The sequence below is a fragment of the Coregonus clupeaformis genome, chromosome 13 (assembly GCF_020615455.1).
Source record: "Coregonus clupeaformis isolate EN_2021a chromosome 13, ASM2061545v1, whole genome shotgun sequence".
Lineage (NCBI taxonomy): Eukaryota > Metazoa > Chordata > Actinopteri > Salmoniformes > Salmonidae > Coregonus > Coregonus clupeaformis.
The window spans coordinates 34140761-34168119 of record NC_059204.1 but is presented as its reverse complement, the minus strand read 5'-3'; the positions used below and the strand labels follow the sequence as shown (position 1 = coordinate 34168119).

Below are 27359 nucleotides of genomic sequence, written 5' to 3'. Positions count from 1 at the left end.
CCACAGAGGGTTGGAGTTCCCGACCATACCAGCAGATGGAGCCATAGCTGTCTGGGTTTGCAGCCACCTCAGGGGGATGTAACGTCCCTCCAGGACACAGCCTCTCGTGACATCACAAGAGATATATGTTTTGGTTGAGAACAGGGGTTTTAGTTTTTTGTAAGGAAATCTGTTAATTACTGTTAAAACCTTATTAGTCGCCATTTGAGAGAACGTTTTCAAATTTGTTAAAATCTATGAGCCCCCGGGAGGACGTTATGATTGTATAGAGAGGATTTGTAATGGATAAGAAAATAACTATACATCTGCAGATTGGAGTAGAATGGGTGAAGAAAGAGGAGAGAGAAAATAGACTAAAGTTAAATTAAGTAACTTCGAAGTAGGATTTGTGTTCTATGTTTTGTGTTGGTTTGTGCGTTTTGTTCAGTGTTACTGTTTGTCTGTGTTGGAAAGAACGGAGGGACAGCTGGTCTGTCTGCTGTTTGACTTAGAGAAAAGTTACTTGCGGGAGCGCTCCTCTCACCCTGAAGTCGCACTAATAAATGAACTGCGCATGTGTGGAGTTCTAGGATTTTGTAGTTAACCAGAGCGAGTATGCCACTCCCCTGCCTGCACTGAGCTGCTGTGACACGCAGATTTATAGCTGAAAAAAGAAAGGGGGAGACTTTGAGTACACACAAATAAAGTATTCTGTTTGTTAAGTGGCTGTTCCATAACTATGAACCTATTTGATTGAGATCCATTGAATTTATAAATGAGAGCTATGTTGACGGATTAAAAATAAATAAAAATAAAAATGTTATTGCGCTATTTATAATATTCCTGAGTTAAGCTGTTTGCTTATTTCTTAGCGCGATATGTGAACATAGGTATGTCTAAAAGGGTATTGTATGGTTGAAATAACCCAGTAAGTACATCAAATACTAAATTATTGTCTGTTTCTTTTGTTCTCCTGTGGTGTGAGAGACGAGAGGGAGGAGACAGAGAGAGAGGAGGTGCTGACCAGTGCGTCACGCGACAGCATGGGCTGTCCCGGATCCAGTCCAATTAAGGCCAGTACTGTTCTATCCACAAACTTACTTTCCCTTACAGGATATTATAGATGAAGGGCATTTATCTGTTTGTGTATGCCTAAAATATTTCATGTTGTGACCATTTAACAGGGACTTGGCAACAGACTGATCAATTGATGTAATTGAGAATTGCACATTGAAGTTTTTTTGTGCATGGGTTGTTTTGATTAGAGTTGTGTTGGAAATCCAGCACTGAGATTATTCTGTAAAATTAAGGTGATTGGGTGTTTATTAAGCAATTGGTTTGTGGGTGCTGTAGTGTTGCTGGATTACAGGTCTTTCTTTTTTGATTGCTCTGAAGTTGACTAGTTTCCTTTACTTTTCTTTATCGGATGTGGTAAGATTGCCACTAATCAATAATTTGGTACAGAAAAAAAATTAAATAGGAGGGAAAGATAAGCAACATAGCTTAAAGTATTTTTTGGTTTACAAATTAATTAGTTTAAAATAATAATTAAAAATAATAATAATAATTCACAATAAAGGAATATAAAAAAGTTGTTACAATGGGGAAAAAGCACATAAAAACTATGAAAGTAATTACTCCTGTTGATGTAGTACAAAATAGTAATCCTTTAGTTAATGGTATTGCAAGGTTATCTGAAAAATTGAATAAATGTTGGCCTGACATTGAACAACCATGGCCAGTGGAAGGGACTCTTAACCCAGACGTAATGCAAGTGCTTGTGTCCAAAGAAGGGGAAAAAAGGGGAACAACATAAAGAAAAGAGACAAAGAGAGCTGGGTGTTCTTAAGTTGTTTGAAAATGAGGGACAAAAACTGATAAAAGATACAAAAGATAAAAGAGACAGAGGTATAGAGAAAATGGCAAAAGAGGCGAAGGTAACAGAAAAAACTAATGGCAGAAGTCAATACACCTTTCTCACATAAGGATTCAACAAAAAGACCCCCACCTTACGAGGAAGAAGTAGAGTTTAAGGACGTCTATCCTCAGCTTCCAGTGATCATTCAGGAGGGTGATTATTGCATCAGAGATGAAGATGAACGAATAATAGAGAGAGGACAAGCAGAAATGACCATAAAGATGAATCCAAACTCCAAAAGTAAGAAGAAAACGACATGTCTGGAAACTAAGGGTAGAGTGAGGTTCAGGAGGATGGAATTTGAAGATGATGATGATCAGAGTGATTCAGAAGAGATCATGGGTGGATATGACCCTGTGATCAGACGGAGGTTGGCTAGAGCGGAAAGAAGGGGTGATGGAAGTTGGAAGAAGAAGGATACAGGAGATTCGATCTCTGATGAAAGTGAAGATGGAGACAGCGATGAAGATTTGGAGATTAAAGGTGCTTCATGTTCAAGAGGATTTTATTCTACAATGACTAGTACAGAAGAAATAGAAAGAGATATGGATCGATGCATATCATGCTTGGATAAGGCGAATAATTTAGAAGAAGTAAGAGAATTGGAAGAACAACTCAAGAAGCTGAAGATACAGAAGGAAAAACTGCTGAAAAAAGGATCCCAAAAATTGGAGAGGAAGTATACATTGCGGACAAGAAAAGGGAGCACAAGTAAGAAGATGATGCCAGTGATAATTCGAGGACAGAACCTGGAGTATAAGCCTTTGCAGAATACCGATATGTCAGATACAGTGGGGAGAACAAGTATTTGATACACTGCAGATTTTCCTACTTACAAAGCATGTAGAGGTCTGTAATTTTTATCATAGGTACACTTCAACTGTGAGAGACGGAATCTAAAACAAAAATCCAGAAAATCACATTGTATGATTTTTAAGTAATTCATTTGCATTTTATTGCATGACATAATTATTTGATACATCAGAAAAGCAGAACTTAATATTTGGTACAGAAACATTTGTTTGCAATTACAGAGATCATACGTTTCCTGTAGGTCTTGACCAGGTTTGCACACACTGCAGCAGGGATTTTGGCCCACTCCTCCATACAGACCTTCTCCAGATCCTTCAGGTTTCGGGGCTGTCGCTGGGCAATACGGACTTTCAGCTCCCTCCAAAGATTTTCTATTGGGTTCAGGTCTGGAGACTGGCTAGGCCACTCCAGGACCCTGAGATGCTTCTTACGGAGCCACTCCTTAGTTGCCCTGGCTGTGTGTTTCGGGTCGTTGTCATGCTGGAAGACCCAGCCACGACCCATCTTCAATGCTCTTACTGAGGGAAGGAGGTTGTTGGCCAAGATCTCGCGATACATGGCCCCATCCATCCTCCCCTCAATACGGTGCAGTCGTCCTGTCCCCTTTGCAGAAAAGCATCCCCAAAGAATGATGTTTCCACCTCCATGCTTCACAGTTGGGATGGTGTTCTTGGGGTTGTACTCATCCTTCTTCTTCCTCAAAACACGGCGAGTGGAGTTTAGACCAAAAAGCTCAATTTTTGTCTCATCAGACCACATGCCCTTCTCCCATTCCTCCTCTGGATCATCCAGATGGTCATTGGCAAACTTCAGACGGGCCTGGACATGCGCTGGCTTGAGCAAGGGGACCTTGCGTGCGCTGCAGGATTTTAATCCATGACGGCGTAGTGTGTTACTAATGGTTTTCTTTGAGACTGTGGTCCCAGCTCTCTTCAGGTCATTGACCAGGTCCTGCCGTGTAGTTCTGGGCTGATCCCTCACCTTCCTCATGATCATTGATGGATGCCCCACGAGGTGAGATCTTGCATGGAGCCCCAGACCGAGGATGATTGACCGTCATCTTGAACTTCTTCCATTTTCTAATAATTGCGCCAACAGTTGTTGCCTTCTCACCAAGCTGCTTGCCTATTGTCCTGTAGCCCATCCCAGCCTTGTGCCGGTCTACAATTTTATCCCTGATGTCCTTACACAGCTCTCTGGTCTTGGCCATTGTGGAGAGGTTGGAGTCTGTTTGATTGAGTGTGTGGACAGGTGTCTTTTATACAGGTAATGAGTTCAAACAGGTGCAGTTAATACAGGTAATGAGTGGTGAACAGGAGGGCTTCTTAAAGACAAACTAAACAGGTCTGTGAGAACCGGAATTCTTACTGGTTGGTAGGTGATCAAATACTTATGTCATGCAATAAAATGCAAATTAATTACTTAAAAATCATACAATGTGATTTTCTGGATTTTTGTTTTAGATTCCATCTCTCACAGTTGAAGTGTACCTATGATAAAAAGTACAGACCTCTACATGCTTTGTAAGTAGGAAAACCTGCAAAATCGGCAGTGTATCAAATACTTGTTCTCCCCACTGTATACTTGAGAAGCTGCCTACTCTTCAAGATGGAGCATATCCTTGGATTTCAAAGTTGGAAGAAATTACAGTGGGAACACAGTCTGCCATAGGAGACATTAAGAGACTTTTGGCTAATCTCCTTGGGATTCCAGGTATGGAAGACATTTTTCAGAGAGCTGGACTTAATCGATATATGGGGACTGCGGTGAATGACCTGATTTGTTAGCTGCAAGTAGAAATAGGCTGTGGAGAGCACTGAAAGATAAGTTTCCAACAAATGTGCATCCTGACAAAATTCTGATTGACCCACTAGGACAACAAGAAAATCATAGAGCCTATGTGTCAAGAGCTCATCAAGTGTGGAGAAATATTACCGGAAATGATCCAGATGCGAGTCAAATAGAGCAGTCAATTTTGCGAGCTAAACTGCAGATGGGGCTGCCCTCACCAGTAAGGAGCAAACTGGCAGAGGTGGTTGGACTTGGATCCACCCCCATGCTTCATAGTAGGTATGGTGTTCTTTGGATGCAACTCAGCATTCTTTGTCCTCCAAACACGACGAGTTGAGTTTTTACCAAAAAGTTCTATTTTGGTTTCATCTGGCCATATGACATTCTCCCAATCCTCTTCTGGATCATCCAAATGCACTCTAGCAAACTTCAGACGGGCCTGGACATGTACTGGCTTAAGCAGGGGGACACGTCTGGCACTGCAGGATTTGAGTCCCTGGTGGCGTAGTGTGTTAGTGTGTAGATTTTTGCTCACCGTTCTTGTGATCATTTTGACCCCACTGGGTGAGATCTTGCGTGGAGCCCCAGATCGAGGGAGATTATCAGTGGTCTTGTATGTCTTCCATTTCCTAATAATTGCTCCCACAGTTGATTTCTTCAAACCAAGCTGCTTACCTATTGCAGATTCAGTCTTCCCAGCCTGGTGCAGGTCTACAATTTTGTTTCTGGTGTCCTTTGACAGCTCTTTGGTCTTGGCCATAGTGGAGTTTGGAGTGTGACTGTTTGAGGTTGTGGACAGGTGTCTTTTATACTGATAAGTTCAAACAGGTGCCATTAATACAGGTAACGAGTGGAGGACAGAGGAGCCTCTTAAAGAAGTTACAGGTCTGTGAGAGCCAGAAATCTTGCTTGTTTGTAGGTGACCAAATACTTATCTTCCACCATAATTTGCAAATAAATTCATTAAAAATCCTACAATGTGATTTTCTGGAGAAAAAAAATTCTGTCATAGTTGACGTGTACCTATGATGAAAATTACAGGCCTCTCATCTTTTTAAGTGGGAGAACCTGCACAATTGGTGGCTGACTAAATACTTCCCCCCCACTGTAACTATAGAGAACATACAAAAATAATATGGTAATACAAAATGTAAGTTTCCACACTCCCAGGAATGTCATACATGATGGATCATTAGCTTATACACTACCTTTCACACATCTAGATGGCCGGGCGGGATGGGTGTGGAGCCAGAGACAGCAGTGGTGCAAACTGTAGAACCCAGTTCCTACATTTGAGTATAAAAATGGATTCATCAAACAAAACTATGCTACATTTTATCTCTGGGAACCCTTAGTATGACAAATCAGAGCAAGATTACTGAATGCAAGTACATTAATTTACCTTCAGATATGAATGCATCAAACCAGTTGCCGTGATAAGTTGTTGTTCTGCACTCTCCTCAAACACCAGCATGGTATTTTGTCACTAATAGCTACTGTAAATTGGACAGTGCAGGTAGATTAAGAATAATTTAAGCTTTCTGCCCATATAAGACATGTCTATATCCTGGAAAGTTTGCTGTTACTTACAACAGTCATGCTAATCACATTAGCTCAACCGTCCCATATACTGGGAAACCGATCCTGCAGAGGTTAAAACCTCTATACATCAGCTAAGTAACAAAATGATATGCAGTAATTTGGTCAGAGTACATTTTGTATCCTTGATATAACATCAAGTCCAGTCTGTCTTGAGATCATGGGAGTTCATTCAGAATTAGGTGTGCCATGTCTCTGCAGACTAATTATACAAATATTTGATTTACAAATATACATTTAAAAACAAGATGCTACAAAAATACTATACATTGAAATCAAGCCTAAACAACGTAAATCTCAATTCAACAATTAACCTTCAATTTGAACATGCTCTTTTCAAACAGTCTGCATGGTTTGTCTGAATATTGAATCAAACTACTAAATACACTGACATCAGCCATTTAAATGTGATTCATAAATGATTCTGATCCCAATCCGACAACTTCATTGAAAAGTTACATCCTAGTTTTAAAATACATCTGCGTCACTGGTGAGCAGTTAAAACCACTTGAGACACAAATTAGATCACTAAAGTTAGTGTAAAGATTACATTTTATTAAAAAGATACCGCCATTTACATTGAAATAAAACCCCAAATCATTCAGAAAAAAACAAAAAAATGGCCACTGACAAACTGGATTAAAACGCACAGAATGCAAAAAAAAATTATCCTCAATGCTGTAAAAGGAGCCATTGAAATGTACATGATGGGAAAAGGACAGTTTGGGAATCCGTTGTACATACAGATTAAATAATAATGCCAAAGCCAGAGGATGAAAACCAAGGGATACATTTTTAAAAAATGACAGGAGGAGAAAGATATCAAATACATTGACAAAGGTGTAAAATGGCTTCAAGCCCCGAGGCAAATAGGGACAGCGGAACAGAAGAGGGCTGGGAGCGGTCTCACCCCCATGGTCAGTCGGCATCAGGTGTAGGGCTTTTCCTCTGGCTCGGAGACCTGGATCGGCTGAAATAAGGCAGGAAGACAGTTAGCATTTTCAGCGGAGCATGACCTTTGAAACAAAGGAAGAACATTAGCATAGCTATTCCTTCAGCACAGTGCACCAGGCAGTGTGGAGAGCTCTCAAACCACTACTCCTAATTGAAATGATCATCATGTTTCGATACTGGGGACAAAAAAGGTAGAAACCGAAAATTGCACAAGCATCTGGAAATCCCCATTACTACACAATAGCAAGTAATCTGGGATACGAACTGGAAAAAGAGGACCACATCTGTGGTGCAGAAGATGGAAAAGCAGTGTAGACTGAAGTTTAATACCTGTCCCTCTTGGCGGTGGCGGAGCGGGACTTGGACCGGGAGCGAGATCTGGAGACGCTGCGCGCCCTGGGGCGGGACACCGACCGGGAACGGGAGCGAGATCGGGAGCGACTGAAGAGGAAACAGTATGGTTGTCAGTAGGCAAGGAGGGGCCTCTAAATCCTCAATGCAATACTGGTTATTTTTTGTACTGGCAACAGTTTTTATTCCATTTCAAGCACTAGCTAGGTTTCCATAAATTTTTAAAGCAAATATTATAATATTAGCATTTTACCGATAGCGTTGTTTACATCAAACTGGCTTCTTGTGAATAAAAGGCTGTGCGTAATGACGTAGTGAACAAAAAAAGCACTTTAATATAACTTTCATTTACTGAATAAAAAACAAAGGCAATGAGTTTCCATCCCCTTTTTTACTTTACATTTTAGTCATTTTATCCAGAGCGACTTTCAGTTAGTGAGTGCATACATATATATTTTCATACTTTGTTCAATGTTCTGCCACAAAAAGTATTTGATACACAGCAAATGTGCACACTGGTCTTGGCATGCGCTCTAGCCAACAACTAGCAGATATGTGTAGAGGGTAGGCTAAGAATGGATAAGATCATTTGTATTTGTCAATTGGCAGCCAAACACAGATAAACATCCATCTATTGGAAAGGAGCATCAAGCTCATCACAGTGCACTTTCACCACCCTGTGAAGTTAATCACAATTTATTGAATCTGTAGCCTAATATACTGTGCATGCTTTTAAGTCGAAGTGAGAGGACCACACTGCAAATTTACCGCAACAGTGTTATTCTATCAACAATGGCAAAGACCATGGCTAAGATGGCGCGAACAGAGGGCGCCTCGAGCTCCGATAAAACATTGCAGGTTTCTATTTTGTGTTTTTCTCTAATTTTCTTAATCAGTTTGTTTCGTGCATTACTACAAACCCACACACGGGTAGAACTATTGGAATACGAATCACTGGATACTCACCGTCCACCCGACCTCCCAGAAATCCCTGACTCAACAGAACAATGGATTAGCTTCTTCGGCGAGGAGCTTGGGAGTCCTACCCGAGAGTAGGAAGTGAAGATGCCAAAGGAGAGGCAGACGTGGCGGGGTCTTAGTGAGATTAAGACGACGGGCGACCCATCCTCTATTACCAATTATACTACTCGCCAATGTTCAATCATTAATGACCAAACTTTAAGAACTCCTTCCAAAGGGACATCAGATCCTGCAACACACTTTTTTTCTGAGACTTTGCTTTCCTCCGACATCCAGACGGATTATATACAATCAGCGGGTTTTACAGTTTTTCGAGCTGATAGGAAGCGGACTCTCTGGCAAGAGCAAGGGTGGTGGGCTCTGCTTTATGACAAACACATGGTGCGACAGGGGAAACTTACATGGAATACTTGGTCATAAAATGTAGTCATTTTTACCTTCCGAGAGAGTTCAGCGGGATTAACCGCCATGGCTGTGTACATCCCGCCCCAAGCAGACACTAAAAAGGCTCTCAAAAGGTCTTCATTGGACCCTGAACAAACTGGAGACTGCATTCCCGGAGCCAGCTTTCATTGTGGCGGGGGACTTTAACTTAAGTTATTTGAGAACCGTGCTCCCAAATTATTACCAACACAGACTGTCTAACTCGCGGAAATTCGACTCATGACCATTGCTACACACCTTTTCAACACGGGTATAAGGCCCTCTCCCGTCCTCCTTTCGGAAAATCCAACCATGACTCCATCATGCGTCTCCCCGCCTACAAACAAAGACTCAAGTTCCGGTGATCAGGTCGGTACAGCGTTGTTCTGACCAATCAGAATTCACGATCCAAGACTTTTGATCACGTGGACTGGAATATGTTCCGGGTTGCCTCTGGAGATAATATCAATTAATACGCCGACTCAGTCACCGGATTCATAAAAAAATGCATAGATTATGTTATACCGATAGGATCTTTCACAATGTACCCAAATCAAAAACTGTGGATTGATAGCAGCCTTGCAGGGAAACTGAAAGAGAGATGCTGCTTATAAACTGGGCAAGGTGACCGGGGACAATACTTTGACTTACGCAGATCAATCAAGATGGCGAAACAAGTATAGAGAAAGTGGAGGAGCAATTCAGCGGGTTGGACAAGGCGTATGTGGCAGGGGCTCCTAACAATCACGGATTACAAAAAGAAAGCCAGCTACATCACGGTCACCAATGCCACCCTACCAGACACGCTAAACATATTTTTCTCAAGATTCGAGCACAATATCCCTGAGCTGCCGAGGAGAGCCCCCGGTGACAATGTGGGCTACACACTCAGTCTCTACTGGGGACATATGTAAGTCATTCAAACATGTTGCAAGGCTGCTGGCCCAGATGGCATCTCTAGCCGTGCCCTCAGAGCATGTGTAGACCAGCTGGCTGTTGTGTTCTCTGACATTTTCAATCTCTCCCTAGCGTAGGCCTCTATACCCACCTGCTTAAAGATGTCCACTATCATCCCTGTGCCCAAGAAAAGGAAAGTAAACCAACTGAATGACTACCGACCAGTAGCACTCACGTCCGTCATCAGTGCTTTGAGAGGCTAGTCAAAGACCACATCACTTCCTCCCTCCCAGACACTTGAGCCTTTCCAAGTCGCCTACCGCCCTGACAGATCCACGGACGACGCAATGGCCATTGCCCAGCACACGGCCCTTACCCAGCTGGACAAAGGGAATGCATATGTTAGAATGCTGTTCATCGACTTAGTGCCTTATAAGCTCATTACAAAGCTCAGAACCCTGGGTCTGAACTCCTCCCTATGCAACTGGATCCTGGACTTCCTGACGGGCCGCCCCCAAGTGGTTAAGGTAGACAACATGACCTCCAACACTGATCCACAACACGGGGGCCCCACAAGGGTGTGTCCTCTGTCCCCTCCTGTATTCTCTGTATACCCACGACTGCGTTGCCTCACAGTTCCAACTCCGTCATCAACTTCACTGACAACACGACAGTAGTAGGCCTGATCAACAAAAACGAGACAGCCTACAGGGAGGAGGTAGGCACTCTGATGGCGTGGTGCCAGGTAAACAATCTCTCCCCCACTGTTAGCAAAACAAAGGATCAGATTGTGGACTTCAACAGGAATCAGGCTGGACATGCCCCAATCTTCATCGACGGTCAATAACTTCAAATTCCTTGGCGTACACATCTCAGAGAAGCTGAAATGGTCTAACCACATGGACACTGCAGTGAAGATGAAAAATGTATGCACTCACTAACTGTAAGTCGCTCTGGATAAGAGCGTCTGCTAAATGACTAAAAATTTTAAAATGTAAAAAAAAAAAAAAAGACGGCACAACAGCAACTCTTCAACTTCAGGATGCTGAAGAAATTCAGCCTGTCCTTGAGGGCCCTCAGTTTTCTACAGGAACACCATCGAGAGCATACTGTCGGGCTGCATCACAGCCTGGTACGGCAACTCCACCGTCGCGGACCGCAAGGCTCTTCAGAGGGTGATATGTGCAGCCGAACGCTCCATTGGGTGCCCTTCAGGACACCTACAACACCAGGTGTTGCAGGAAGGCCAAGAAGATCATCAGGGACCCCAGCCACGTCCTGTTCTCCCCGCTTCAATTACTCATGCAGGCTGTACAGGAGCATCATGGCAAAAACTGAAAGACTGGCCAATAGTTTCTACCCTCAGACCATCAGGCTGCTGAATAGCCACCACTAGTCAGCTACCTGCTCCTCCCTCCCATGGACATTTCTCTCCTGGTCCCCCCATTCCACCTTACCCCCGCAACAGTATTTACTCTGCCTCCACCCCAATGGACATGTATTCATTTATCACTGCCACAGTTATTATGTATATAGTGTTATGTCCATTTATATAGTTTCTTTATAACCATTCATTATTTTCACTAGCCCTGCATGTTGGAGCTCGAAGCCTAAGATTTTCACTATACCCTGCAAATGTGACTATTAGACAATCTGAATCTGAAACAATTGCACACGCCTCAATTCGTCGCATAATCTAATCACCAACAAAATATTATCCACCCTCGTCTAGCATATTTTGTTTTGTCGACATTTAACAATTTTACAATTTCCATCAGGGCTGTCTTGAGTTTATCCAACAGGTATTGGCATACATTGGTTATTGGTATACATTCAACATATAGCAAATAACATCTCAGGTCTTCTAGTCAGATTATGTCTACTTTAACCTGTGCCAAAATCCTGTATTATTCTCCCAAGGAATAGATTTTACGAGGAAGGTGCCTCTGCCATGACAGTACAGTCTCGGGTGCAATATAGGTTGATTTTAAGATTGATGAAAACCACCTTAGAGCGGTGCAGTGGCGACACTACACCATGTTTAATTTCTAGGGCCACAGTGTCCGGTCAATAAATTGAAAGTAGCACTTACAATCATCCATTGTTTATCAGTCATTACTTTCAGTTGCATCATCTATCTCAGTAAGAGTTGGATGATGGGCTACCATGTTGAAAGACCACTTCATTACTGACTTTATCGTGTATAGGAGCCGTACCTGGCTGCTCTGCGCACTGGAGTCCTGGACCGACGAACTGGGGTCCTGGATCTGCGCACAGGACTTCTGGATGACCTGCGCACTGGACTTCTGGACTTGGATCGTGCTGGGGATCCAGATCTACTGTGCAAAGACAATACCCTCGGCGTCACCATGTCATCTATTCAAAGCTGCTCTAGCCACTATAAGCAAACTAAGGGTTGGGATGACTAAACAGTGCCTTCAGAAAGTATTCACACCCGTTGACTTTATCCAAATGTTGTGGTGTTACAGCCTGAATTTAATATGGATTAAATTGTGATTGTATCTCTGGCCTACACACACAATACCCCATGTCAAAGTGGAATTATGTATTTATTATTAATACAAAATATGAAATGTATTGAGTCAATAAGTATTCCACCCCTTTGTTGTGGCAAGCCTAAAGTTCTGGAGGGAAATGTGGTTAACAAGTCACATAATATATTGCATGGACTCTGTGTGCAATTCTAATGTTTACCATGATTTTTGAATGACTACCTCATCTCTGTACCCCACACATAAAATTATCTGTAAGGTCCCTCAGTCGAGCAGTGAATTTCAAACACAGATTCAACCACAAAGACCAGGATGTTTTTCCAATGCCTCGCAAAGAAGGGCACCTATTGGTAGATGGGGGAGGAAAAAAAAGCTGCCATTGAACATTCCTTTGAGCATGGAGAAGTCATTACACTTTGGATGGTGTATCAATACACCCAGCCAGTACAAAGATACAGGCGACCTTCCTAACCCAATTGCCGGAGAGGAAGGAAAACGCTCAGGGATTTCACCATGAGGCCAATAGTGACTAAAACAGTCGACAGTTTAATGGCTGTGATAGGCGAAAACTGAGGATGGATCAACATTGTAGTTACGCCACAATACTAACCGAATTGACCGTGAAAAGGAAGCCTACATAGAATAAAAATATTCCAAAACATGCATCCTGTTAGCAATAAGGCACTAAAGTAAAACTGCAAAAGATGTGGCAGAGAAATTAACTTTATGTCCTGAATACAAAGCGTTATGTTTGGGACAAATCCAACATCACAGAGTACCACTTCATGTTTTCAAGCATGGTGGTGGCTGCATCACATTATGGGTATGCCTTTCATCGGCAAGGACTAGGGAGTTTTTTGGGGGGATAAAAATTAATGGAATAGAGCTAAGCACAGGCAAAATCCTAGAGGAAAACCTGGTTCAGTCTGCTTTCCAACAGACACTGGGAGACAAATTCACCTTTCAGCAGGACAATAACCTAAAACAGTTGCTTACCAAGATGAAATGCAATGTTCCTGAGTGGCCTAGTTACAGTTTTGACTTAAATCAGCTTGGAAATCTAAGGCAAGACTTGAAAATGGCTGTCTAGCAATGATGAACAACCCACTTGACAGTTTGAACCATTTTTAAAATAAGCTCTTAGAGACTTACCCAGAAAGACTTACAGCTGTAATCACTGCCAAAGGTGATTCTAACATTTGACTCAAGGGGTTGAACACTTATGTCATGAAGATTAGTATTTATTTTTTTTTACAACGTGATAAAACGTTGCTCCTTGTTAAAAAAAGCGAACGAGTCTTCGGTTGCCCAGGCAACACCCCACACAGAAATATAATTAATAAAACAGGCTTGGAACCTCTAACCCTGGCAATTTGGCTGTTAAACTCATGGGTACAGTGGCAGAATTCATCTTCCACTTTGACAAGAGTATTTTGTGTAGATCGTTCACAAAAAAAAGACAATTAAATCCATTTTAATCCCACCTTGTAACAACAATGTGGAAAAATTCAAGGGGTGTGAACACTTCCTGAAGGCACTGTAGTTGGGACAGTAGCTACAAACTAAGTCAGAAAAAATACAATAAAGAGATAAAAATATGTTCACCGATTTCTGCAGTAGATTAAGTCTTACCTGCTTCTGCGCTTTGAGTATGATGGGGATCTATAACGCCTGTTGGAGGGAGATAAGGGAACTCATAAAGCTATTAATAGCAATTAAGAGAACACTGATCTGAATCAGTCAGGTCGGTCTCTTCGAATTTCAGACAGGTTCAAATTCGGCTAGAACAATAAAATGATCAAATAAAAATAAAGACACTCCAAGTTCTTCAAAAGATAGTTTGACCCTTCGAGTCAACTTGCAGGGGTCCTTTTGTGACACAGAACCACTCACCGGTCGCGGCCGTTGCTTCGGCTGCGTGAGCGGTAACGCCTTCCCCTGGACCTTGACCGTGAGCGGGACCTGGGAGTGGATCATTTATCAAATGTGTGCAGTATAAAGGTATAGCATTTAAAGACAACAAATATGTATGATGCCTCCACAAAAATTACATTCTCTAGGAGCCACCATGTCGTTGAATATCATTCAACGAAAGTGACATTCCAATAACAGTGAAAGAGACATTCTGGAGAAGACAGCCTCAACACTGTACCTGCTGCGGCGGCCGCCCCCCCTCTTGCTAAAGCGATAGCAATCATATGCATAATGGCCGTTCTCGCCACATTGGTAGCAGCGGTCGTTGGGGTCGAAGTGCCGGCGGCTGGGGCGGTCGTGGCGTGACTTGCGAGACATGCCTGTTGACAGCTCCACTCTTATGCGGGCACCACAGAGCACTCTGAAACATGACAATGGTTTAAGAATAGATGGCATATTGGGATATATAGTCTTCTGTCAGTTCTTGTAAAGGTGTAACGCATGCAATTGAGGAAAAATCTGAAAAATATTTTACATTGAAGTCCAAGTGTCAAAGATTGAGCCCTATGAATCCACTCAGAATACCGTGCTGCTGCAGTAAGCAATGCAACCGCACGTGTACTCACTTGCCGTCCATGCCCTTCGTCGCATCCTCAGCATCTCTGGGATCTTCGTACTCAACAAAGGCAAAGCCAGGTGGGTTCCTGGCCACCCAGACGCTGCGCAGAGGTCCATAGTAGCTGAATGCCCGCTCCAACTCCCCCTTGGCAGCACCGTTGCCTAGGTCACCCACATACACCTTGCAGTCAGTGTTACGCGAGGAGCTTCGTGACGACGAGTAGGACATCTTAAAATCTGAAACCAGATAAAGGAGTGGCAAACATTGAGACCTTGTGAAACACCATACAGACCTTCAGAACTAGCATGGCCTTTTGCAGTGGGTAGGAAATAACCACCAATTTATCCAAAAGCTCATTATCTTATGGGAACACCCTGTCAACAATCAAATAGTTTCAGCACAAGCTACAAATAAGAGGCGGAATCAAGGTGAGTTAGCTAGCCACAACATTAGCTAACATTAAAAGGGCGACTGCACTTTAGGCTTCTTTTATTAAATAAAACATGTAAATTCACATGTGGCTGCAGGCAGCCTGATGTCCGTTGCTTTAGATTTGGTTAATTAAGAAATGCTGTGTGTTGGTTTTGGGTGTGCACACCTTTTAGTTCTCGTTAAATGCTTTTAATATTTGTATACACATTTCTACAATCTATGTTTTAGGTTAAGTCATTGAAATTTTGAGCTATTGGAATGTTATATAGTCCCATGTACACTAATTTACCAATGGCCCCTAACTAGCCCCAAAAGGATATGCAAAGTCAACCCAAATTTACCACAGGAATTACGATCGGGGTCGCGTGCAACTGCACTCCAAATTGATGACTATCTGTGTGGTGCCAGCTGTGGGCAGGATTGAAACAAACGCAACCAGGGTTGCTATGTCCGCGGTTTTCACGCCACATTGGGCTACTTTGAAAACTATGCTGCAGGTGAAAATGTATTGGTCACAAGTTTGAGCTATTTCTAAATTGCACTGCGACCATCATGGCATGTCTAATTATTATTATTTATTTGATCTATTATTTTCACTGTGACCTGCTGCTGTTGACTATCAGAAGTGAGGCAGGCTGTTGCTGAGTGAGTGAGTGGTGGGGAGGGCTGTGAGTGTTGAGCACAGTCATTGGTGTTGAGAGAGCGCTGCAGCAGTCAAGTGCGTGAGAAGAGCAGCACGAGTTATATCCTGACCGCCCCCAGTCCTACCAATCATTACTAGAGCCAACACAGCAAGGGAGATAAACAGAAATATCATTCAACAGTTCCAGAGAGAGGATCGAATTATGTGCTCTCTCTCTGGGTATACTATATAGTCGGGGACAGTTCAAACAGACTCAAGGACGATAGAGCCTAAATTCATACAACTAGGCCTACTGTCCATAAAAAATAATAATATTTAAAAGCAATGAGGCTGATACAACAGATCAGAACATTTAGCTTAAAATGTTGATATCAACTATTATTTTTTCACATTACAAGCGCAGCAATGTGCACACAGGTGTAGGCTATGCACAAATGTTCCTAAATGCAATTAGTGGGAACACACCGTTCTAAAAAAGGCACCGCAAACGCGAGCAGTTTCAATGTGATTGAGATGAAAATATCTGCTAGAACTTTAGAAAGAGGGGAGATCTACAGATGCAACAAGGGTTGCTAATATGACTAGGATTGTGAATGCCGACTGCCTTCACTCAGATTGCAAAGTCGGTGATGTGTGCCGGTGCGCAACAGGCACCGGACTTTCTCTCCGCTTGTGACCATTTGATCTGAAGAACCTGTGCCTCGAGTATGTCAACAGAATCAATACTTTAGACGTTAATGATCCTACATTATAATTGTAAAACATGACTGCCGTTTAGCGTATATGTATGTAATTAAAAGTCTAAAGTTTGGTTAAATTTTCTGGCGCATAAAACCTAGGCTACACTTTTACATGTAGGCTAATTAATTATGTACATTTATGCAAAAAAGATTGAAATACTATTCCAATGTTGGCCTTTTTAGCGGCAATCTTTTAAATGTCAATTTCTGACTCAGTTGACAGCCCCATTTATCAATTTCAGTAGTAGGCAACTCGTATTATTATTTTGGGACGATTTAAATTGCACTTTGGGACAGTGATTAAAAAAGTTCGCCTCGAGCCCTGTATGTAGCACCCTAGCTAGCCAACATTGGCTAGAAAGTTGAAGCCAGGAGAGAGAGAGGAAAAGATTAACTTCATTACTGGCTATCAAATTATAGTAGTAGTGACTGATTAATAGTAATATAAAACTTGATGTAGTGGACTCATGAAATCTTTCCATCTAGCTCCAGAGGGATGGATGACTGGGACGTCAAGCTACATGTACATATTACCTCAATTACCTCGACTAACCTGTGCCCCTGCACATTGACTCTGTACTGGTACCCACTGTATATAGCCTCGTTACTGTTATTTTATTGTTGCTCTTTAATTATTTGCAATTTTTCTATTTTTGTTCATATATAAATAAATATTTTAGTATATACGTTCTTAACACTTATTTTTCTTAAAACTGCATTGTTGGTTATGGGCTTTAAGTAAGCATTTCACTGTACGGTCTACACCTGTTGTATTCGGCGCATGTGACTTGATTTGATCAAGCTGCCTGAAGCCACACATTAATTTAAAATGTTTTATTTAATAAAAGCCAAAAAGCAAACTGTTGGGGCTTTTCGATTTTTATACTTCATTTTTCAAATCGATTTTAAAGCTATGTGACTTAACACCATTTCACAATGTTTTCTGGAAAAAATATACGTCTTAACCATTCACTTCTATAGTTCAGATGAAATAATTTATGTGATGAACCAATAACAAAGGGATAAATGCTGAGAACAAGGTAAAACAATATTACCAGTTGTATTTGGATTGTCATTATCGAGACACTTGGATAAATGTCGCAACTCTAGCGGTGAAAAATGTTGGCCTAGTTTTCAGGCCCTGTGGTCGGATTTTGAGTAACTAACTAGCCAGTCATGTAATTTTTGTAAACTACCGTTAGCTAACAACTGTAACTAATGTATTACAAGTAGCAGTAGTTAAATATATTGTTGTTACCGGTAAATGTGTAATTAAGCCGAGACCAACTAGCTAACTAGTTAGCAACAGTGTGAGAAGTACAAAAAAAAAGTGCGCGTATTGCGCTTGCTAGAAAGGCTAGGCCGCACATTGGTTTCATACGGCTTTGTTCACCAAATAAGGCTATACAAGTAGGAGAAATATCACGATGTCAACACAGACTGCGTTAAACTTACCCCAAGTATGTTTGATTCTTGCCTAAATTTGATCTCACACAATTCACCGAAAACGCAACTTGGACCACAATATACAACGGCTGCCATACTCACTTGATGCAGATAGTTATGCTAACGCTAGCCGCCTCAATTCAGCGAGTGAATGAACACCGTTTCCCGGTTGGCCTCAGTCAGACGTCAGCTGCAAACACGAGTAAGAAAGCGTGATTCTTTTTACGAGTTTATACATTTAATTTATGTTGTCTTCATTTCCTTAGCATAGTTACAATCCATGCCGGGCACTCACCTTTTCCACGGTCCACCCTTTCCCGTATTGACCTAGCTAACGTTAGCTCTTCACACAGAGTAGCAGCACGTTTTACAGATAACCCAGGGTAGGAAATACCGCCAGCCTTCCCGGCCAACCGGAGAGCGCTTCTTCTTTCGGTTTCAGGGAGGAGGGATTACCTGAATAGTAACATCCAATTGGTTCCTACAAATACGATATACGGTTTTCACTAGAGCGCACAGACACAAACTCAACATTGACATAAAAATTCATGAAAACAAACATTTGATATTTGGAACCAGTGACGACCACTAGTCACGGTAAATACCACGGGCGCGTGCACACGCCAATCATACATCGACATTGAATGGACTATTCAAATAAACAGGTTCACACAATATTGTCTGGCTCCAGCCTTTGATCATGACTCTCAGTTCTATTACATTACACATAAGTCATTGGACGAATGCGTCTTCTGTAGGTGTGGGGGTGTTTTGTTAAGATCCAAGACACTTGGTCTGAACATGAACACCAATCGCTTGCGGTAGTTTTGGAAGCATAAGAACCTTATCTTGCATATCGGTGACATTTTTGTTTTTTTAACTAAAGGTTAAATTGACACGAACCTTTATAGGGTTAGGGTTCCCACAGCCATATTTCCATGTTACAGCACTTGGCCACTTAGCAAATTTCGGGTCTGCCGAGTGCAAACTTGAACTTTGTGAACATTCGGTGCAACTTCCACGTGCGTTTAACGTTACTGTGAACACTGAGGCTGTACACACTTTAAGTTACAGTTTCAGACAGTGGTCAAATAGGCTACTGTGGTTATTTGATCATAATGTAGGCCTACCAGAGTGGCCTACCAGAGTGGCCTACCATCAAAAACAATGGAGAAAATGCATCCCATAACATTTTAACATGAAAATAGCTGTTCTATCATTCAGCTTACAGAAGCAGCCAATGTGTGGTGTTTATAATATTTATAATAATAATAATAATAATATAATAATAATAAAAATATAATAATATTTAATGTAGGCCTACATTCCATGAGACTTTTGAAAAAAAAACATGCAGGGCTTGACATTAACCTGTTTATCCTCTTGTCCTTCAGACAAGGAGGTGACTGAAAATGTTGTGTTATTTGATGCAAGAAACCACTTTACAAAATACAATGCATTATTATTCCCATACCGTGCATGTCAATGAAATAGAATCCTACTCCGATGCATTCTGCCTCCAACAAAATCTCTTGCATAATTTGTTTTACATACTAATTCTTGCATAGTTGGTTTTGTTTCGGTATGTTGCATTGATGGTTAATATTGCGTTTATTCGATCACGATTCCCACAGTAAAGGGAAACATTGATTAAGGGGGAAAACTCTAGAAAGTTGAGTGAAGTTCAATCTCGTGCTTCTCGGTGCGGGCTGATATTTCTTATACGTGGCAGTCCCGCGCACGCACGCAGTTTAGAGGGAACATTGGTGTGGACTACCTGTGCTAAATAGCTACAGTGCCTTCGGAAAGTATTCAGACCCCTTGACTTTTTCCACATTTTGTTACGTTACAGCCTTTCTCCCATTCTTCTCTGCAGATCCTCTCAAGCTCTGTCAGGTTGGATGCAGAGCGTTGCTCCACAGCTATTTTCAGGTCTCTCCAGAGATGTTAGATTGGGTTCAAGTCCGGGCTCTGGCTGGGCCACTAAAGGACATTCAGAGACTTGTCCCGAAGCCACTCCTGCGTTGTCTTGGCTGTGTGCTTAGGGTCGTTGTCCTGTTGGAAGGTGAACCTTCACCCCAGTCTGAAGTCCTGAGTGCTCTGGAGCAGGTTTTCATCAAGGATCTCTCTGTACTTTGCTCCGTTCATCTTTGACTCGATCCTGACTAGTCTCCTAGTCCCTGCCGCTGAAAAACATCCCTACAGCATGATGCTGCCACAACCATGCTTCACCGTAGGGATGGTGCCAGGTTTCCTCCAGACGTGATGCTTGGCATTCATGCCATAGAGTTCAATCTTGGTTTCATCAGACCAGAGAATCTTTTCTCATGGTCTGAGAGTCTTTAGGTGCCTTTTGGCAAACTCCAAGCGGGCTGTCATGTGCCTTTTACTGAGGAATGGCTTCCGTCTGGCCACTCTACCATAAAGGCCTGATTGGTGGAGTGCTGCAGAGATTGTTGTCCTTCTGGAAGGTTCTCCCATCTCCACAGAGGAACTCTGGAGCTCTGTCAGAGTGACCATCGGGTTCTTGGTCACCTCCCTGACCCAGGCCCTTAGTCCCCGATTGTTCAGTTTGGCCGGGCGGCCAGCTCTAGGAAGAGTCTTGGTTGTTCCAAACTTCTTCCATTTAAGAATGATGGAGGCCACTGTGTTATTGGGGACCTTCAATGCTGCAGAAATGTTTTGGTACCCTTCCCCAGATCTGTCAACTGTGGGACCTTATATAGACAGGTGTGTGCCTTTCCAAATCATGTCCAATCAATTGAATTTACCACAGGTGGACTCCAATAAAGTTGTAGAAACATCTCAAGGATGATCAATGGAAACAGGATGCACCTGAATTTTCTGAATTTCTAAAAACCTGTTTTCGCTTCGTCATTATGGGGTATTTATTATGTGTAGAATGTTGAGAAAAAATACATATTTAATCCATTTTAGAATAAGGCTGTAACATAACAAAATGTGGAGAAAGTAAAGGGGTCTGAATAATTTCCGAAGGCACTGTATCTGATTCTCCGAACACCTGTATATAAACGGAAGACAGACACCACAAACATGTTGTCACTGAAAAATACTGTCAGCTGCAACTGTGTTAAAAATTGTTTAAAAACGGATTAAAACAGCGTGTATTTTGTATTTGTGAAATTATTTTGATGTGATATGAAAGTAGAGGGATTTATGTTTCTAGGACTGTACCGTAATTGAGAATCAATTCACGTTTAGATGGAGTATTTGGCTGTTTTGGCTTCCAGAGCCAATTCACCCTTTAAACAGAATATGAAAGGTCCTTGGACTAAGGAGTAATGTTACGCTCCTTTAGTCCAATATTGAGCTAGCTCCAGCAGATACTTCCTTAGGCCTTCATTACAATACTACAATAAAATTTGAGATTGATCAAACAGAGACTGAGAACTGTGATACATTTTCAATGTAATTGTTACAACTTGAAATAAATGACAATGTCATATACATACATTTATTGACAGAATTCATGAATAAATGGTTGATAAGACTACTCGTTTTGAGTTGGATAAATTATCTCTGTCACATTGTCACTAAATGGCAGATACTCAGTTATTTCTCTATAATTTACAGTATTTAATGTCACAGCAGCTTCTCAGCATTTTCAACAGCATGCAACAGCATGCTACTAAACAGCATTGAGCCCATAGTCTTTGGTTGTTGTTGCTATGAAGACTGGGGTGAGCCCAAAATAAAGAGGATAGGTGCATTATATTAGCATTTTGCCTCTTGCCACATGATGACATAATAGAGAATAGAGATACAACTGTTTCCAAGAGAAATGTATAATACAAAAGCTGGGGAAGAGGTTGTTGTGGGTGTTGGAGGCAGCTGTATCCATTGAGCCATACAGGACAATACGGGAGAAAGGGAGATGCTTTTCTGCCAAGTGTAGTTTACATTGTTCTGTTCATCAAGTTTATCTGGGTCAGCCTCCGTAGATGCCCTCGTTCAACTAAGGTAGGTAGGCCATAAGCAGCAAGATGAAGACCTAGACTCAGACCAAGACTCTTATTTGACCTTACAGTCAAATAAGGCATCTTCCCCAGTGGGCAACACTGGTTGAAATTACATAATTTCAAACAGTTTGCCCAATGGGTCCTCCTAAGTGTTAGCCATTGCATTCCTACCCGGCTCCCACATTAGGGAATTAACATTGGGGTGCTGATACTTTGCCGCCGGCAAGGCAAGCAGAACAAGGTGCCCCCTCAGTGTTGTGTTAGTCCTACTTGGCCACTAGCTCTGGTCCATCGCGTGATGACAACAACGAGTTGCCTCTGTAGAGGTAACTCGTTGTCATTGCACGATGGACCAGAGCTACTTGGCCAAATTAACTCTGACAAGAGATGGTATTCAGTGAAAGATCTTGACCACATGAGTTGAGAGACTACCAAAGATCATGGCCTGGTCCAAAACTGTAAAAATATACCCAGACCTCAGGAGCTGAGGCCTAGACAGTCCCAGACCAGAATCATGTCGATGTGGTCTCCAGTGGTGTCAAGATCCAGACTTCACACTCCGTCCAGACTCTATCCATGTCTTTTCTTTTAACCTGATCTGCCTATTTTAAAGAGTGTCTTTGCACTGTGTCCCCTCCACTATTTATACCAGGCATATAACATCCTGTGATTGTGATCATCACATAGTCCATCACCACCACATTCCTCTACTAATAACCAGCTTTTCCTTCTACATTTCCTTCGACACACTAAATTGTGTGTGTGTGAGAGAGAGAGTGTGTGACATTCTCTCTGTGAGCAGTGGCAGTGAGTATAGAAGATAGACATTTGCATCATTACTCCTGGTAGCGGAACTTCTGCTAGATGTCGAAGATGTGTCGCTGCAGTGGCAATGATGATGATGATGATGTATGTGTGTGTGTGGTGTGCTCACACGTGTGTGTGCATGTGTGCGTGAAAGCATGTATGCACATGTGTGTGTGTGCATGTGTGAGTTTCTCAATCTACCCATCTAGCCCTGTGCTCCCTCAGAAGCCCTTTACATGGCAGTAGGCCTCCAGGCTGGAAAAGAGGATGTAGATGAACCAGAGGCCAAAGAAGAACAGGGTGGTGAGCACTTTGGTGACCTTGGGGCCCCCCAGCTCACCCCCTACAGACGGCCGGCGGCGGAGCATCAGCACCCCCATGTTGATGAAGGCGAAGATGGTGAAGAGCGTGACCGAGAAGGCCAGGGAGCCGGGGTCCACGCGGAAAGCTTGACCTTTGGTCTCCCAGTAGATGGCAGCGATGGACCACGCCACCCCGATGCCCAGGAAAACGTTGACCGCATTGCTACCTGTCACGTTGCCCACCGACGCGTCGGCATACTGGTCCTGGGTGGCAGCGACTTTACTGGCAAAGGTGTCTATGGAAAGAGGTTGAATATGGGGATGGGTTGAAAATAAGGTTAGGACTAGGATGACTAAGGCTGGGAGAGGTTTAAATAGAGGTAGGGAGGTATGGTTTTGGGTTATAGTTAAAATCAAATCAAATACGTGAGAGTTAGTTCAAGAGTTAGGTTTAGGGTAAATAGCTAGCTTGGATTGAAGATAAAGTAACTTAAAGCAGACACTCAATCACACACACACACACACACACACACCTCCAACCCAACACACACACACTCACCAGGGATGGAGGTGCCCAGAGCCACAAACACCACAGCAGTGACACTGTCTTTGAGGCCCACGGTGCAGCCGAAGTGGGAGGCCAGGTCCCCGATGACGATGGTTAGTAAACCGATGACAATGATGGACACCACAAAGCAGGCCCAGCCGTTCCAATACTCGGTAGGCGGCACACAGGCAAATAGAATCTTCCAGAATACCGTCACAATGTGCATGAAGTAGTCAAAGCAGTTGGGCAGTCGCCGCTCTACTCCATCTTCCTCGTCACCTGGCAAAACAAGGCAGGTAGACAGTGACAAACAGCGTTTATCGATGAGCATTTAGTATTTATCGATTAGCATACATTTGCCGGAGAAAAGACCAAACCATGATACAAACAAACCGTACAGACAAACAAACACGCAAGCACACACACACGATATACTGTATCATATACACATTATATATATGTATCAGTACATATGTGAATTATACACAGTACCAGTCAAAAGTTTGGACACACGTACTCATTCAAGGGTTTTTCTTTATTTTTACTATTTTCTACATTGTAGAATAATAGTGAAGACATCAAAACTATGAAATAACATATATGGAATCATGTAGTAACCAAAAAAGTGTTAAACAAATCAAAATATATTTGAGATTTGAGATTCTTCAAAGTAGCCAACCTTTGCCTTGATGACAGCTTTGCACACTCTTGGCATTCTCTCAACCAGCTTCATGAGGTAGTAACCTGGAATGTATTTCAATTAACAGGTGTGCCTTGTTAAAAGTTAATATGTGGAATTTATTTCCTTCTTAATGCGTTTAAGCCAATCAGTTGTGTTGTGACAAGGTAGGCGTGGTATACAGAAGATAGCCCTATTTGGTAAAAGACCAAGTCCATATTATGGCAAGAACAGCTCAAATAAGCAAAGAGAAACGACAGTCCATCATTACTTTAAGACATGAATGTCAGTCAATCCGGAAGATTTCAAGAACTTTGAAAGTTTCTTTAAGTGCAGTCGCAAAAACCATCAAATGCTATGATGAAACTCGCTCGCATGAGGACCGACACAGGAAAGGAAGACCCAGAGTTACCTCTGCTGCAGAGGATACATTCATTACAGTTAACTGCACCACAGATTGCAGCCCAAATAAATGCTTCACAGAGTTCAAGTAACAGAAACATCTCAACATCAACTGTTCAGAGGAGAGTGCGTGAAAACAGGCCTTCATGGTCAAATTGCTGCAAAGAAACCACTACTAAAGGACACCAATAAGAAGAAGTGAATTGCTTGGGCCAAGAAACACGAGCAATGGACATTAGACCGGTGGAAATCTGTCCTTTGGTCTGATGAGTCCAAATATGAGATTTTTGGATCCAACCGCCGTGTCTTTGTGAGACGCAGAGTAGGTGAACGGATGATATCTGCATGTGTGGTTCTCACCGTGAAGCATGGAGGAGGAGGTGTGATGGTGTGGGGGTGCTTTGCTGGTGACACTGTCTGTGATTTATTTAGAATTCAAGGCACACTTAACCAGCATGGCTACCACAGCATTCTGCAGCGATACGCCATCCCATCTGGTTTGTGCTTAGTGGGACTACCATTTGTTTTTCAACAGGACAATGACCCAAAACACACCTCCAGGCTGTGTAAGGGCTATTTGACCAAGGAGAGTAATGGAGTGCTGCATCAGATGACCTGGCCTCCACAATCACCCGACCTTAACCCAATTGAGATGGTTTGGGATGAGTTGGACCGCAGAGTGAAGGAAAAGCAGCCAACAAGTGCTCAGCATATGTGGGAACTCCTTCAAGACTGTTGGAAAAGCATTCCTTATGAAGCTGGTTGAAAGAATGCCAAGAGTGTGCAAAGCTGTCATCAAGGCAAAGGGTGTCTACTTTGAAGAATCTCAAATATAAACTATATATTGATTTGTTTAACACTTTTTTGGTAACTACATGATTCCATATGTGTTATTTCATAGTGTTGATGTCTTCACTATTATTCTACAATGTAGAAAATAGTAAAAAGAAAGAAAAACCCTGGAATGAGTAGGTGTCCAAACTTATGTAATGTACAGTACCAGTCTAAACACAGGTTACAGTGAGGGAAAAAAGTATTTGATTCCCTGCTGATTTTGTACGTTTGCCCACTGACAAAGACATGATCAGTCTATAATTGGTAGGTTTATTTGAACAGTGAGAGACAGAATAACAACAAAGAAATCCAGAAAAACGCATGTCAAAAATGTTATAAATTGATTTGCATTTTAAATGAGGGAAATAAGTATTTGACCCCTCTGCAAAACATGACTTAGTACTTGGTGGCAAAACCCTTGTTGGCAATCACAGAGGTCAGACGTTTCTTGTACTTGGCCACCAGGTTTGCACACATCTCAGGAGGGATTTTGTTCCACTCCTCTTTGCTGATCTTCTCCAAGTCATTAAGGTTTCGAGGCTGACGTTTGGCAACTCGAACCTTCAGCTCCCTCCACATATTTTCTATGGGATTAAGGTCTGGAGACTGGCTAGGCCACTCCAGGACCTTAATGTGCTTCTTCTTGAGCCACTCCTTTGTTGCCTTGGCCGTGTGTTTTGGGTCATTGTCATGCTGGAATACCCATTCACGACCCATTTTCAATGCCCTGGCTGAGGGAAGGAGGTTCTCACCCAAGATTTGACGGTACATGGCCCTGTCCATCGTCCCTTTGATGCGGTGAAGTTGTCCTGTCCCCTTAGCAGAAAAACACCCCCAAAGCATAATGTTTCCACCTCCATGTTTGACGGTGGGGATGGTGTTCTTGGGGTCATAGGCAGCATTCCTCCTCCTCCAAACACGGCGAGTTGAGTTGATGCCAAAGAGCTCGATTTTGGTCTCATCTGACCACAACACTTTCACCCAGTTCTCCCCTGAATCATTCAGATGTTCAGTGGTCCTCTGTAGCTCAATTGGAAGAGCATGGCGCTTGTAACGCCAGGGTAGTGGGTTCGATCCCCGGGACCACCCATATGTAAAAATGTATGCACACATGACTGTAAGTCGCTTTGGATAAAAGCGTTTGCTAAATGGCATATTATTATTATTATTGGCAAACTTCAGACGGCCCTGTATATGTGCTTTCTTGAGCAGGTGGACCTTGCGGGCGCTGCAGGATTTCAGTCCTTCACGGCGTAGTGTGTTACCAATTGTTTTCTTGGTGACTATGGACCCAACTGCCTTGAGATCATTGACAAGATCCTCCCAAGATCCTGGGCTGATTCCTCACCATTCTCATGATCATTGCAACTCCACGAGGTGAGATCTTGCATGGAGCCCCAGGCCGAGGGAGATTGACAGTTATTTTGTGTTTCTTCCATTTGCGAATAATCGCACCAACGGTTGTCACCTTCTCACCAAGCTGCTTAGCGATGGTCTTGTAGCCCATTCCAGCCTTGTGTAGGTCTACAATCTTGTCCCTGACATCCTTGGAGAGCTCTTTGGTCTTGGCCATGTTGGAGAGTTTGGAATCTGATTGATTGATTGCTTCTGTGGACAGGTGTCTTTTATACAGGTAACAAGCTGAGATTAGGAGCACTCCCTTTAAGAGTGTGCTCCTAATCTCAGCTCGTTACCTGTATAAAAGACACCTGGGAGCCAGAAATCTTTCTGATTGAGAGGGGGTCAAATACTTATTTCCCTCATTAAAATGCAAATCAATTTATAACATTTTTGA

General features: G+C 42.5%; 2 protein-coding genes across 7 annotated transcripts in view; both read right to left on the bottom strand.

Moving 5' to 3' along the window:
- Nucleotides 1–6634: 6634 nt before the first annotated feature.
- LOC121579288 (serine/arginine-rich splicing factor 7-like) lies at nt 6635–18539 on the bottom strand. Of its 5 annotated transcripts, none has more exons than XM_045224335.1 (9): nt 18309–18539; nt 18116–18231; nt 14760–14988; nt 14372–14554; nt 14113–14181; nt 13852–13890; nt 11923–12045; nt 7385–7495; nt 6635–7070 (listed from the first exon to the last, which is right to left on the bottom strand). In XM_045224335.1, exons 3-9 carry the CDS (start codon nt 14978–14980, stop codon nt 7019–7021), a joined length of 798 nt encoding a protein of 265 aa, XP_045080270.1. In that variant the 5' UTR covers nt 14981–14988; nt 18116–18231; nt 18309–18539; the 3' UTR covers nt 6635–7018. The 5 variants fall into 5 exon arrangements, with proteins under 5 accessions (XP_045080270.1, XP_045080269.1, XP_045080271.1 ...); XM_045224334.1 differs by having other exon boundaries at nt 18116–18203; XM_045224336.1 differs by having other exon boundaries at nt 11923–12042; nt 18116–18203.
- A 2935-nt stretch (nt 18540–21474) lies between these two features.
- LOC121579285 (sodium/calcium exchanger 2-like) overlaps nt 21475–27359 on the bottom strand; it is a 32581-nt gene continuing 26696 nt past the window's right edge. For both annotated transcript variants that reach the window (XM_041893750.2, XM_041893751.2), the window contains 2 exons: nt 23662–23928; nt 21475–23398 (listed from right to left, as the gene is read on the bottom strand). In XM_041893750.2, the coding sequence (XP_041749684.1) occupies nt 23022–23398; nt 23662–23928 (644 nt within the window). In that variant the 3' untranslated portion in view covers nt 21475–23021. The remainder of the gene's footprint in view (nt 23399–23661; nt 23929–27359) is intronic.

Bases quoted from the DNA above. Each gene is read 5' to 3' on its own strand.
- LOC121579288 (XM_045224335.1), bottom strand. From the start codon at position 14,980: ATGTCCTACTCGTCGTCACGAAGCTCCTCGCGTAACACTGACTGCAAG. The intron at 14,182-14,371 runs GTACAGTGTTGA...ATCCACTCCCAG, and splicing joins GGGGGCGGCCGCCGCAGCAG to GTCCCGCTCACGGTCAAGGT. The intron at 7,496-11,922 runs GTACGGCTCCTA...TTTCCTCTTCAG, and splicing joins CCAGTGCGCAGAGCAGCCAG to TCGCTCCCGATCTCGCTCCC.